The 15,547-nt window shown below is 31.8% G+C and overlaps 1 protein-coding gene and 1 pseudogene across 1 annotated transcript; one reads left to right on the plus strand and one right to left on the minus strand.

Moving 5' to 3' along the window:
• Positions 1-2,109: 2,109 nt before the first annotated feature.
• Positions 2,110-5,702, minus strand: LOC114721512 (IQ domain-containing protein IQM4-like; annotated as a pseudogene).
• Positions 5,703-14,350: 8,648 nt separating this feature from the next.
• LOC114721501 (uncharacterized) lies at positions 14,351-15,547 on the plus strand. The gene is made up of 2 exons (XM_028907312.1): positions 14,351-14,440; positions 14,890-15,547. The coding sequence occupies exons 1-2, from the start codon at positions 14,395-14,397 to the stop codon at positions 15,135-15,137; spliced, it is 294 nt and encodes a 97-aa protein (XP_028763145.1). The 5' UTR covers positions 14,351-14,394; the 3' UTR covers positions 15,138-15,547.

The following is a 15,547-nucleotide window of genomic DNA, read 5'->3' on the forward strand; positions in this document are numbered from 1 at the left end:
AAGCAGTAAGCACTTCAATTTTGGGCGCCAAAAAAAAAAAAAGAGAGAGAAGAAGGGAATCACTTTAATATCCCAAAGGAATTAGACTCTATGCGAATCTTGGATCCAACCAAGAACAAGTTTATCATTAATCAAGTCATTAACTCTTGGCAGATATATCAACTTTGTTATTATTTATAATATAATCTATTTATCTATTTAACAAGCTTCTCGAGAAATTAACGGTGATACTAAAATTGCTTCTGGAAAAAAAAATACTTTAAAGTCACAATTGCTCCATTGGATTTACCTGAAAAAATATTTAAGTTAATGGTTGAACTACAAAATATTTTGAGGTGTTAAACGCCCTTAAAAAATATTTCAAGTTATTCGATGAACTTTAATTCAAAAAACATATTTTCTTTTATTGATGACTATAAAAAATTTATTAAAAAAAGTTACCAATTTTTGTATAAATTGAAGACACACTAGTTGGCAAAAAAAAACAAAGAAAGAAGAAGACACACTAAGATCTCATTATAAAATCATCATGATGAAGATTGAACAACAGGCATGTTTGCACTAATATGTAGAGCTTAACAACGTAAATTAGTGTCGCCTTGTGTCAAGAGTCCAAGTCATATAAACAGGAGTTTTGACTCCAACTCATAGATTAAGTGCCTCACCTTTTTAAGGAATTTTGGTCAATCTCAAGTTTTGAACCGTCGTTCGTCCTCATATGCATTTAACTTTGTTCTCTCTAACCAAACCATATCTTGACTTCTTAGAAATTTCTCAACCAATCAAATATCCCGGCTCGTCGCTCTTACCAATCAAAGCATTCCACGACACTTCAAAACTATCTAGTATCAATTTGTTACCTTTTTTTATTTGATCTATCTTTCTAAATATATATATATATATATATTGCCAAAAAAATCATATCTAATTGATAAATTGATGTTCGCCATATTTTTTATTCAAATACGTCAACCTTCACTAGCTGTATTAAATTTCAATCACGTTTAGTCAAGTTGGTTAGATTCATTTAATGTTGCACTTTTTTTTTTCAAAGATTTAATTTAAGTTAGCACGAGCTATAATAGGTTTCATTTCTTAAGAAAGAGCTTGGAAAAAAACTTAACTGAAAAGAGTTCTTCAATTCAAAGATAATTTTTATATTTAAAAAATTAAAATTCAAAATCTTCTTTCAGATAAACTCAAAATCTTTGGTGTCTAGTGTATTTGATAGTATAAATGTTATTAGCTTTTGAATGATATATATATATATATATATAGTGTCATATATAGAAATAATTAATTTGAACTTCTTAATTATATCATGCCATGTTTCAAAGTAAACTCCTTGACATGTGCTTGTGGGGGGTGAAGACATCATGCTAACTCGTTTATGTCTAAATTATCTGTATGTTGAATATGATGATGTGGGTTGGGGACATTGCTTGAAAAACTAAATTTGCAGAAAGAAGGGGGGAAAAATTCACAGAGGCAGGTGGAAAGTTAAATTGAAAAGAAACAAAGAAAAAACTATATATGTCATTAACTTGATTATTTGAATTACAGAATGGGATGTTGACTGCAACCCCAAAAAACTAATGGGCATGCACAAGAATCTGACGAGGAGAGAGTAAGAATTCTTGTGCAGAGAGATATGGTAAATGACAAGAAGATTGGACCAAAAGGAATAATTATAATTAACCAAAGAAAGAAGGAAAAATGAAGTAAAAAAACAAATATGGGTTAGCTTCTACTTTGTGTCCCTTCTTCCTCCTACAAACTCCTGTCAATAAATGGTCCAAACTTAAAAAAGGGGCTGAATGAGTGCCTATACACCTAACCCTTCAAAACGTTGAACAATAATAACCTCACTAATTCACAGAGCCTACCAAGTGTCCTAATATCATTATGAATTTTGAATTTGAATTTGAAGAGTATATCAGATCATCATGAACCTGATTCAGAGATCTAATAAGGGTAGAACTAATTTGAAGGAGTGCTGTTATTAAGTGGGGCAGGAGGCCGAGGAAGACTGAGATGAACTAGTCTAGGTGATAAGTGGAATTGGAAGAAGGTCTTGGAGAGGGAATAGGGAAATTCACGAAATTAGAGTTAGGGTTTTGAGTAAGTCTGGAGAGAGATGAAGGTGTTGAAGGGCTTGAACTCGGAGGTTTGTTGGGTATTCTCTGACACAACCAATACGAGGACCAGCTCCAGTAGTCCATTTGCTGCTTGACATGGACTTGTCGGCATTTTTGTCTTGACGAGAAGACGATGAAGAAGAAGAAGATTCCACGGCCACCTTGGTGGTGGGGCCACCCACTGCTTTTGCTTTGTTAATGGCTGCCTCCCTGGGACCCTCATTGCTTCTGTTGTAGACTGCGCTTGCTGGCCCACCTTATCATCAACTGGCTCAGAAGGAGGCACATCCTCGTCTACAGCATACGTCTGCATAAACCCGTTTCAGGAATTATTTTTCAAATTAGTATCTTTACATCCTCGTCATTGGTCGGCTAAATCTAATGGCCATGGTTTACATAAACCTCTGTCTGTGTAATGACTTATAAGCTACTTTTTTGGACTGTGTTTTATATGAAGAGTATTTATAGTCCAGATACTATGAAGGCGTACGTTATACAGAAAAAGGCTGCTTAAGATTCTGGTTTTTTCTTCACCTTTACATTAGTCAAGTCCACATTGTGCTCTTGCAGGAAGGCAAGAAATTCATCAAAGTTCTTCTTGGTTGGACGGTAATGACCACTGTATGGCCATATAGCCTGATCAACAATAACCAAATGAACTGACATCAATATATATGGTCTTTGATTGTTCCTTAGAAATTACAGAGTTTAAGAAATTATGATCAAACATATATATATATATATATTGAGTCTTACATGAAGAACTCCACTGAGAGCAACCAATCTTCCAGAAGCAATGGTGGCGCCACCGGCAAGAAACTAGAGTGTTGAAATTGGCCTTTCTTCTTCTCGCCTACATACAGAGTTCTGGAGCTACTTAGTACAAAAATCCACTTGGATCCTTCCTGAGTGTGAACTAGTTGTTGGCTTTGTGTAAAAACTAGCCTTCCATTCTTCACACTCACTTCATATGCCTCCCTCTCTTTCTGCAATATCATTTCAACCAAAACCAACCAACCCCATTATGACCTGAATTCCTTTCTGGGCAAACAGTTCGAAATGAAAATCTTTCCATTCAATAAATTAATTAGTAATACTATTCACAGATATATGGCAAAGTCAAGGCAATATAATGCACAGGATGGCTTTACTTTCAGAAAAGAAAGAAACTTCAAGTACAGATGGGTATATGTCGGTGAAGAGACTTACGGGTCCCAGGTACTTTATGCACTGCTTTACCAATTTGCTCCTAGGGCACTCTTCCAGATTTACTTCTTTTCCATCTCCAACGTCCAACCTTAAGTACATTCCGAAATTACAAATTAGAAAACAAATCACTAAAATTATTATCATATCTTAGTGGATTCATTATCAGATTTTTTTATTACAATTTAATTTTGATATTAGCTTTCTTTAAAAGCAATTATAGCCTTCTTCAAATAAAATACAAATTCTAAATTTCATGCAAACAGTTTATAAATGAAACTAGTCCTTGTAATTGTTCATCCCTAACAAATACAGAATTTGTTCCCATTTACTACGGCAGGTGTCTTTTGACGTATGAGGCAGGTAATCTTAAAATACATATATCCTACTTGTGCGTGTGTGTCCATGTGTGTACTACGACATATAGATAAATTTTTTTCTACAAAATATATATTATAATAATGAGGTACGTATAGTGCCTTATAAAAAAATATTTATTTATTATATTTTTATATAAAAATTAATAATAACCAGTGTTATTGATATTTACCAGTAGAAAAAGGGTTGAGAGCTCTGGCTATGAAACCAGACATCATAGTAGATGTGAAGGTTGTGGCCATAACGATGACGAGGATCAATCTGCACAGAACAACACCAAGAAAAGTCTGAGCCCTTGATCGATCTATGAAGAAATTTCAGGGAACGTGGCCTTAAGAATCAGCATTAATGGTCAACCTATAGACTCATTTGAAATTTTGAATGAACTTACAGCTTCAAGCCAATGCCTCAGCGCTAATTTCTGGGCCATCTCATCTTTGGACAAGCCTTTTCCCACCTACCAAGCAGGAAAATAAATAAATAAATAAAGGCCACATTATTCAAAAAGAATTCTGTCGACTTAAGAAGAGATTGAAAATTTGGAATTCTTCTCTCCAAAATTATTGTTAGTCTTAGTCAAAAATCCAACCGGAAAGCCAGAGGCATATATGTGTGTGATTAAGTTTAATTATGTTTGAAGCAATGGCTTAAAGAATACGTGAATTATTATGAATGACGCCAAAAAGACATTCCAGTCTTGGCAGCTCAGTCAAAGTGCTAAAAGGAAAAAAGGTTGTAATTAACTTTGGTTCCAATATGAAAAGGGTGTACCTTAGCAGCCATGGTCCTCGCTCTTGCCCATTTTGAAACAGCTGGTTCTGATTTATCTGAGTCAAAGTATGAAATAGAGCATCGGTTCAATGTTGCAAAGTCTATAGCTTTCCACCTGTAAGAATTTAATTAAATTAAACCCACTTAGTGTATCAATGAATAATGATGAATTTGAAAGCAGTGGAAATCAAAACATGAAATATGCATAAAGAGGTACGCTTGTTTCTGGCATAACACATACAAGAATACATTTTTCCTGGTCAATTTATCGACCCACATGACGTTTTGTGAATTAATATATATATATATAGGGTAGTTATTTATGTAAAAAATCAAAGAAAACCCATTCAACTCGAGTAAATATAAGGAAATAAATGTTCCAAACATTGAAATATAAACCAAAACCAACGTAACAGAGGAGAAGTTTAGGAGTTCAAATTGATGCCTTCTTGGTAAAACCCAATTGTCACGCACGATGATGAACAGGAAATAAGATTTAAAAAAAAAGCATAATATGAAAATAGTTTCAATGATCGAATCAAAAGTTATGATCTCTCAATCTCTCCAAGATTTGTTCATCACATAAGACTCATCTAACCAAAAAAAAAAAAAGGTTTCAAGGATCGACCGGTGACAGAGTTGACCACCAACTCAAGTCCGTAAGATATCACTTTTTGTCAAGTTAGTCAACGTGGATCGGCCCCAGCACAAAACAGAACTAACAATCATAATATTTTTCAAAGAAAATCAAAGAAAGAAGCATAAGTTTGGTATAGAACAAACAAACCATAGTTCCTCGCAAACAACTGCACAATCTGCTAGATTTCTTCGTGTCCGATAACCCTTGTAAACTTTCTGCACCTTAATTGCCGCTCCCTCAAGCTCTCCATTGGACTTAGGAGAGAACCATGTTGTTTCTGGTTTTGGCAACAGAGCTGTTGTGGAGCTTTGTTGATTGAAAAAGTCCTCAAGTTTTCCCTCCGAATGGGATTTCTCTGTAACTAGATATTTGAATGAGAATGAGGTTTGGAGCTTCAGATTCGACACCTTCCTTTTCTTTGGACATTTTGATTCTTCAGTAATAACCCCGTCTAGTTTATCAGGTTTATAGAAATCGCCGCAACTTCTTTTCTTGAAGCTGCTTGTTCTCAATGTGATCTCTCCTTCCTTAGACTCAAAGTTCATATGTCTAATCGCTACTGTTTCCATTCCTCTGCAAAATGAAAGAAACATGGAAGTTTAGAATTTTCTTCAATAGTTGAAATTTAAGACCAAGACCATTTACTATTGATTATTAGCTTTGACCATCAACCGTGGACTTCATCTTATATACAAATGCAGGTTGCAGAACATTCAAATCCCAAGCAAGCGATTCTCAGTAAAAGTCGAGTCATCATCTTCCCTGTTCTATATGATTTCTGGTAAACTTAATTGCAAACAGAACAGAGGCACAAAAGTATTGATACTTAGACTGCAACCATAGGACTCCAAAGATTGGGACTAATAAGTAGACATAAACTAAAGACTAGGAAAATACGAAGAAACAGAGGATCGAGAAAGAGATGTAAGATCACGTACCTCATGTGCTGTAGAAGAAAGAATCCAAGTTATGACTCCGAAATGGGAAGCCAGTATCCTACTTTTATAGACCAGAAGGAGTGGAAAAACACGAAAGGGATGGATGGAAATGTACTGAATGTGATTTCTTCAAACACGTAGGAGAAAGGAATTACTGCAGAAAATGGAGTCCTCCTTTTGGAAGTCTGATGCCTAAAACCCGGCTTGGTTTTGAATGGGAAGAAAAGAAAAAAAAATGAAGGCTGTGAGACTAACGAAGTCCCATGAATTGGGTTATGTTGAATAGAAAATCGGAAACTTGGGTCACACTTGCAGAAGCCACGAGGGCTTTGAATTGAATTAAGTTGAAGATTTCAAACTGGAGCATGAACATGCATACACACTCACCTATCTATATATATACACACGTATTTGCGTGCGCGAGAGAGAGCATTGATGGTTATGGTTATGTTACTTTCTTAAGGAATCAGAAATGGTAACGCGGCAAGGCGGAAGAAAGAGAAAGAGTCAAAAGAGAGAAACTCTGGTCTGCTGTCTGCTATTTGGCGATTTTTCACATATACTATCTGTTCTGTAAGATTTGGTTAGGAATTAAATTTGCTCCAAAATATAATATCAGTCTATATTGTCTTGCAAATTTATAATTTTTTTCCTCAGAATATATTTATTGATTGTATATACCAAGAGGCTCCAGTTTCAATTCATATTATTAAATATGGTAGTTTAGGAAAGTTACCATACATATGGTGTAAATAATTAATTTAACTATTTTTTTAATATTTTTATATTAGTTATGTAGTTTTTATATTAATTTTGGAATCAGCTTCTCTCCTCTACCCCTCTTGTACCGCTTCATCATCGTTGGATTAGATTTTAATGGTTCATATTTAACACACTATAAAAATACTATTATAATTTTAGTTTTAAATTTTTAAAATCTGATCTGAATAGTTCATAATTATAGATTATTATTATTATTATTATTATTATTATTATTATTATTAATAGTAGTAGTAGTAGTAGTATAAAGTAGCTTTTTCTTTCTTATTCTTTTTTTCACCGTAGTTGTAAATTGTTCAAATCAGATTTTAACATTTCAAACTTATTTATGTATTTTTAAATAAAATTATAATAATATTTTTATAGAATATTAAATATGAATAATTAAAATCTAATGTAATGGTGATAAAAGGAGCAGGAGGAGGAAAAGGGTAGAGGAGAGAAGCTCAGTCCTTTAGGATCTATTTGATATGAGGGAAATAAAAGGAATATGAGGAGAGGAAAAATTTTAATAAGTTCAATTTAAAAAATTCAAAAAGCGAGGTTAATAGCTAATTTTGTTTGCTCTTATATCTTATATCTTCTTTTTATCAAAATTTTATAATCCTACTTTTCTAATTTTTTAAATCAAGCTCGTTAAATTTTTTTTTCATCTCTCTTTGTTTTCAATTCCTTCATACCAAACATAGGATTAATTTTACGGGTTTGAAGATGGTATGTAATTACAGTTAATGCATGACAGACGAATTTTTCTATTTCAAATATAATGTAAAACAGCCTTTTTCTATATCATATATTAAAAACTTTTAATTTAAAAATTAGATGCTTTTATGATGCTCTATTATATCATTTTTTTAATAAAATCATAAATTTAATAAATATATTATGCATATGGTTCATGTGGCAACACCATGATAAGAAATAATGTGCAGTTCAGTTACCTAACTTTGTTTGATTTTAAGTCTAATTAGAAATAAAATAAAAGGGTATTTAAATTTTTCCTCTGAATCAAATAGATAGTTGCTAGATATAAGGACTCGCCACGTCGAGTGTGTTTTTTTGTGTTGCACTCCTATGTTAAGTTTAGTGTTATAGTCACACGTTTAAATCTTACATTTAATAAAATAAAAACAAATCTAAGTTATTGAAACATTTAAATAATTTAATCGTCCATGTGATTATATCAATCCCTATATATCTCAGCTATAAGATCTATTCAATTAATTATCACATTTCATTACTTTTTGCTCTGTTTTGCTTAAGTATAATGTTTGAGATCCAACGATATCGATACTTTGTTACAAGATGACTGTGTTGCGAGGATACGCAACCCCCTATATGACATATAACAACACAGACAAATTGGTAACAAATCCTATATAACAGTGAAAACGGGATTCCATATGTCAACCATGTTATACAAAACATTTAGAGTTAGGGTTGGTAATATAAGCTAATTTATAAGTTGCAAGCTAAGCAATACAGCTAAAAAAACTTATCTCCACACGGGTTCACTTTTAGCCAATCCAAACCTGTATATGCAGGTTGGTAAGCTAGCCCAAGAAAAGTTATACTTTGGATGAATTGGCTGAATTTGCCATTTTTTTGCGCATTAAGCTCCTAAATTCAACTTATATTACTTGGTTTATTGATTATTATTAACCATAATTTCAATTTCTCTATAAACTTTTGTTATTAGATTGCTTTGCTTATATACTTTAATTTAAAATATAAATAATATGATATCTTCAAACGTGCATAAATTTCTCAAACCGATCAAAGGGGTTAAATTTTTTTTTTTTTTAAAAAGAAACGTTGATTTCCAATTAATTGCGCGTCGAGAAATTCTTCAGATTCTAAGCCCGGTCGTGAAATGTACTCCAATTGATTGTCGATATTCTTAATGTATTTATTTTAAAATATTTGTCTAAGAAAGAGATTGATGGGTCAAATATTTCTTATTTTTATTTTAAAAATAAATATTCGTTGATGAAAAGCTATAGTTAGATTTGACCTTCGGATGCGTTTAGGTGCACCTCAGAGTGCGTCCTCTCCCCCACCACCCCTCCCCAAAAAGTTAAAAAAAGATCAGAGGGTGTGCGTCCCTGATTAGACGTTACATTAGGGGGGTGCATTTTCAGTAAATCATGCCCATGAAATTTTGAAACTTTTTTATTTTTATTTTTAAACTTGAGAGCATATATAATTTAACCCAGATTATTTGATAAGAGTTTAAGATGAGTTCTACCATTCAGGGGCTTAAAAATAATATCAAGATATGTAGTACTCTTTCAATATTTAATATACTACCTCCGGTCCTAATTATAAGACCCAGTTGACTAATTTAAGGAGATTAAGGAAGTAAGTTAAATTAGTTATTTGTAACAAATAAGTGTTGTCATTCCTAAAATATCCTTGCTAATTAAGTGTGTTGGTTAGAACTATAATTATTAGAAGGACTATCTTGGGAAAAAATGCATAAATATGAGAGACAAAATGGATCGGGGTCTTATAATTAGGACCAAACTAAAAGTCAACGGGGTCTTATATTAAGGACCGGAGGTAGTAAGACCTAATTAGTTAATTTGAGTATATTAAAGATATTAGTTAAATTAGTTAATATGATATATTTTTCTACAACATCATGAGCATCTTTCTTAATTTCTTCTCTCTTTCTCCTATTTGATTATTATTGAAGGATATCAATAGGACTAATTTGGAAAAAAAAATTGATAAACATACGAAACAGATCTTATATATGAGACCAATATTAACTCCTATATTAAGGAACGAAAGAGTATCTAATATCATAGGGTATTTTAAATAGATGTAACTCTCTTAACAACTAGTTTGTACATATACACAATTTTTTTTATTTTATATAACACACATCTAAAAAGATTTATATTGTATCATAAGTTGAGTCTAATAAAAGAGTTAGGTCTATTAAAAAAAATATTTATATTTCATATTCAATAATACCTTGAATAAACCTCTAAGACGACCTCAAAAATCATTAATAGAAGAATAACAAAACAGTTGATGATCATATTGGAAAGACATGGCCTAGTGAGAAATGCTTACTATTAACCAGAGAGTTTTACCAGGGGCATTAAAAATATAATTAAACCATAAAAAATATTTACAAAGAGTTTTGTTTATGAGAGGGTGACAGAAAAAGAACCTCAAAATTATTAAATCCTAAATCATGTTTTTTTAATACTTTAATAAGTTTTAACTACGTCTAATTTATAAATAACAACATATTTTTATAGGAATTTCTTATTTAAGTTTTAATAATTTTTAAGCTCCTTTTCTACATTTTCCCTTGGATTATTATAAGATATCAAAGGCAGAAAACTTAGGTCTGCTTATGTTCATTAAATTAAAACAAATTTTCTGCTTGAACTTCAAAAATTCATAACTTATAGCATACACATCCAATTGGGACATGCTACCTGTGAATTTAAAGCTTAAGATATATACTTTATGGGCAGATTTATTCATTTGGTCATAATTATAATTATGATCCATTATTACATTCAAGTAAATAATAAAATATGGAAAAAAATTGACTATTAAATTTGATTGAGAATTTAGTTATAACAATAAATATTTGAAGATATTTAATGTCAAAGCAAATATTTGAACGCCCAACCAAGAAACACATGCGTGGACATGCTTGATCACGTTATGGGATGCAATATGCATATAACTCATTTTCAAGTTTCAATAAATCAATGTCGTTATCATCAAACCATAATATCTACTCACAGTACTTGCTTCAAATATGATGTCTTCAGACAAATATAGTCCGTAATTATAAATATTAAATAGAGACAATCTGAAAGCGTTATATACTGAATACTGATAACGAAAATGACAAATAAATAACTAGGTAGACCTAATAAAAGGCTAGCATAATGCCCGTCTGATTCTATTTACAGGCATCTATTAATAATGAATTCTTATAAATTAAAAATAGTTGAAATCAATTATTTCTCACAAATTGTTAAAATTACTTCGAATGAAAGTTATTAATTAGGGAAAAAATATTTTATTAGTTATAAAATTTTATAGCTTATTAAGGATATTAAACCAAAAAAAACTGTTATTTTAGACCAGATTTGTTTAAGAAACATGTTAGAAATTCTTATAATAGGTATGAAAGGGAATTATAAACAAGAAAAGCAATGTAATATTTTTTTATATCAAAGAAGGGGGAAACACGTAATATATACATAAAATTTAACCAAAAATATTTTTGTTTTGGAGGAAACAATGCTCTTACCTACAACAAACGTCGAATATAACCAAATATCTATAGCAGTTGGATTGAGTGAAGTATTCAATTCCTTTTAAGCAAATATCAATTGTTCAAATATTTATGAATGAGAAAAATCATATCGTAAGGATCATACGTCTTCAGTGCAACTTATTATTTATAACTTTGATTTACATGTAACTCACTCACTGAATTTTAACTCAATAGTCCATACAACTCAATCCTTATATTTTAAAAAATAAAATTATACTATCTCTAGTCTTTAACAGCTACATAACTCATTTGCATATATTAAAAAAATAAGTTAATTTTATTATTTATAATAAATATATGTTGTTTTTTTCTAAATAAAGTGAACTGAGGTCTATGTTTCACACTGAATCCAACCTCCTAATTAACTTTTATATTAAAACTAGATATGAAGTTTTAAATGGTCAGAACAATATGAATGCACTTGAATCAATTGAATAAAAATTATAGAAACTAAATTGTATTTAAGCAAAATTTAAAGATTGAGTTTTAATCAAGTGAAAATTATAAGGATTAAAAAAATTAATTTTTTAATGAAAAAAAGAAAAAGATGGAAGTGAAAATTTAGAAGGAGGGGAAGAAGGGGTGATATGATGACCAAAGACACAGGCAAGCAGGAAGGCATCGTTATCGTACGCGCCCGATGAACACATGGGATTCAGGATTCTAGATCCCTCAAATTGAAAGCCGGCAGTTGGAACACACACGCACATACACAGATACCCATGGCTGCCCCTAGCTGGAGGTAGTTTAACTGTCTATTTTGAAATTCTCCAACGCGGTTAGGGTACGGTGACTTTAATGTGCGACTCTGCTTCAAAGGTCATGTCCCCAGAATTCCTGACTTATTAACACACGCATGGACAACCACTTATGCTTTAATTATAATTTCATATATAGAGGTCAAGCGTGTGAATGTGCGGAGAAGTTTCACATAGAATTTACCGTAAAAGTATATTTCAGGTGTATCTAATATCATAATCTTTTTAGCTAATTATCTATTAAATTTGATGCAATCTCATCCATTTCTTAGTTTTTTTTAAATGATTGTAATTTTACTATTTTGTATAAAAGTTGTCACTAATATGATCAAAGTAACCAAAATTATCAATTTTAATTGTTAAGATGAGTAAAAGAAAATAATGTGATTTTTAAAAAAAAAAAAAGTGAGATTGCACCACATTTTAAAAGTATGGATAAAATTCACCATTAATAAGATTAGGGCGTTCGATACACCTAAAAAATAATATTGGCATTTTAGGCGCTACATTGCCCTAGAATATAATTGAATTTAGTAGATTTAATGAATAAATGTGGGAAGACTCGTAAGCCTAATTTCTGAGGTTTTAAATTAAAATGCAATATAATTTTTTGGTCCTATTTATAGAATAAAAAGAGAATGAATTTTTTTTTATCTGATTTATAAGTCAATTCATTAGTACCATATGAAATTTATTATTCCTTGTGTATGAAGGTAATGGAATTTCCTGAGCAGGTTAGAATTTACTAAGTTGACATACACTATGCGTAGGAACTAGGAATTAGGGAAGGGGCAGTTTCGGCTGAGGAATATACTTTAATGGAAGGGAGAGATGAAAGGGAGAGCGGCGAAACCACCGACCATCCGTCCGTCATCGTGAATCAGCTCCAACTACTTCTGTCTTGCTGGCGCCTTGACGCAGCTATTTCCCCAATCCCGCTGCCTTCCATGTGTTCCAAGTGCTGTACTAGCACGTACAGGATCCATCCCATCCAAATTCCTTATATATCTTGTATTTTGCTTTCTCTCGCTCTTTTCTTTTTTTTTGACCTGATTTTCCTTTCTCTTTTTCATACTTGTATTTAAATTCACACTTATATGTAATCATTTTTGCCGGAGGGCTCTATGTCTTCATTTTATTTATTCTTTTTCATTTTTGTTTGGAGGGCTATTTTATGAGAAAAATCATTTTTCGAATAATATATTCTATTTTCGATTTTTACTTTGGTGTGTGCATGTTTTTATATCTTGATTAAATCTTTTAAGTCTGTCCCACCACACCGTTAGCCCTGTAGAAATTAATGGAAATAGAGCAAATTTAAAGAATGTAATTAACAAACATGCATGGGTATTAAGTGAAAAATAGATGGAGAGTATAGGCAATTGCAAAGTATTTTTTTTCATTGAATTGGAGTGAATTACATTGATTTTTCTATAAAAAAAAAAGGGATTATATTGTATTTAATATATATAGGAAAAATAACAAATAAAGACCCCCAATATGTGAAATTGTGATTTGCGACTCTAAATTTGGAAAATAACAAATAAAGACCTGATCCCATATTGCAAATATAAAATCTTGGTGAAATGTCTGAAATGCCCCCCGACTAAGTTGTAATTTGGTCTACTGAAATTATCATTCGCTAAAGTAAACTTATCATTTGGTTGAAAGGTATTTTAGACATTTCATCAAGATTTTATATTTACAATGTGAGACCAGATATTTATTTGTTATTTTCCTAATTTAGAGTCTCAAATCACAATTTCACATATTAGGGGAGTTTTTATTTGCTATTTCCCCATATATATGTGTGTGTGCGTGCACGCATATTTATATTTGACTCTCATAGGTTCTATTATCTTTGAAGAATAGAAAAATATCGATCAAGCGTCATTTTATAAACAAAAAGAAAAAGGGCGTGCCTGCCCAAATCTTATGAGAAATCAATATATTACTCCTCCAATCAGGACCTAATTAAGGAGTTAATATTGATCTTATATATAATACTTATTTCACATGTTTATTATTTTTTTTCCCAAATTAACCCTATTGATATTCACCCAATAATAATTAAATAGGAGAGGGAGGGAAAGAATTAAGGAAAATACTTAAGATATTTTAGAAAAAAATATATCATATTAACTAATTTAAATAATATTTTTAATCTACTTAAATTAGCTAATTAAGTGTTATAATAAGGAAGAGGCATTTGGGGTCAAACTATGACAAATTGGATCTGGGCCTACATACATGGATAGTTGGGCTTTTTTGATAAAAAGCACTGCGTTTTTGGTACAAATAAAATTGACAGGTTGGATTGAAATAACACATTGAGTCGACGAAAAGGCGCAAAAATTTTTGGGCCCTGAACGCCCATTTCTCTCGTGCATAAATCTGGGAAATATTAAAATAAAACAGAAAAACTTGCACATTGCTATTCCGCTGTCGAGTTCGTCACACATTTTCAATGGCAGATATGGATCCGAAGAAGCCTAAAGAAGACTCGCTTTCAGGTATCATCATGGAAGCGCCATCTTTATATGTTTACAGGTATCTTGTGTGTGTAGTACACCTTATTTGTTGTTATTTTGGATTAAGTATTCCTATTTTGATCTACCACCCATCTTCGTCGTGAATTTTCTGGAAAATTTTCATCATATTCGTGGACGATTAGAAATTTCGATTCAAACTGATAAGGTACAATATGTCCTTTGTCCTCAAGAGGAAGAACAATCCATTGAGTATTATCGCAATCGGCCATCATAATTTAATTAATTACTATTGGGATTTGCTCTTTTAAGATTGCCCCGTGTTGGTTACCCACTTTGTGACGTATCTTCATTCTTTTGGATTGTTAGAACATGATGTGATTATTCACTCAAGCTGCATTTGAGTATGTATATATGTGACATTAGAATTATGTATGAATGGATTCCTGAGTTTTAATTCTGCACTGTGGAAGAAAAAGAAGTGAAAGCCCCAAACATTCTTGAGCGAGTGAAGGAGGAGGTGGAGGCTGTATTTCACCATGATAAAACACCTCACCATCACAAAGAAACTCACGGGAGGAGTGATGACATTGATGAGAAAACTGATGTTGATGAGGTAAAAGCACCTGGTGTGTTTGAACGAGTCAAGGAAGAGATTGAGGCTGTAGTTGAGGCAATTCATCATAAGAAAGATTCTGACAGTCATGATTCATCAAAGTAGGGGTGGATTTTACCTTCATGTTGTAAGTTGTAACCCAGTTTATGAAGATTTGTCATGATCATGTTAAACTTCAAAACCTTTTTCCTACTGCAATATTTTTGGTGTTCCAATTTAGATATGCAGAGGAAATGATTCTGTAAACTTTTTTTTCCTTCTATTTTGTTCCTATTTGAATGCTGGAAAGTGACTGTTGGAGAATTATATGTGATCATAAGCTTGGACAATTTCTTAGAGTAATCCTATTGATAAATCCCCTCTCTCTCAAGAGGTTGGAATGTGAACAAGCATCAGCAGGTGAAAAGGCTCAATCTCAATCTTTTGAGAGGTAGAGCTTTCGATGGAATCAAGATATGAAATGTTTAATATGCCTTCATTATGCCTGCTTAAATGCAAAATATGACTTCTTGGGA

This window comes from Neltuma alba, unplaced genomic scaffold (genome assembly GCF_004799145.2).
Source record: "Neltuma alba isolate B1F8T4 unplaced genomic scaffold, ASM479914v2 tig00012044_pilon, whole genome shotgun sequence".
In the NCBI taxonomy this organism is placed as follows: domain Eukaryota; kingdom Viridiplantae; phylum Streptophyta; class Magnoliopsida; order Fabales; family Fabaceae; genus Neltuma; species Neltuma alba.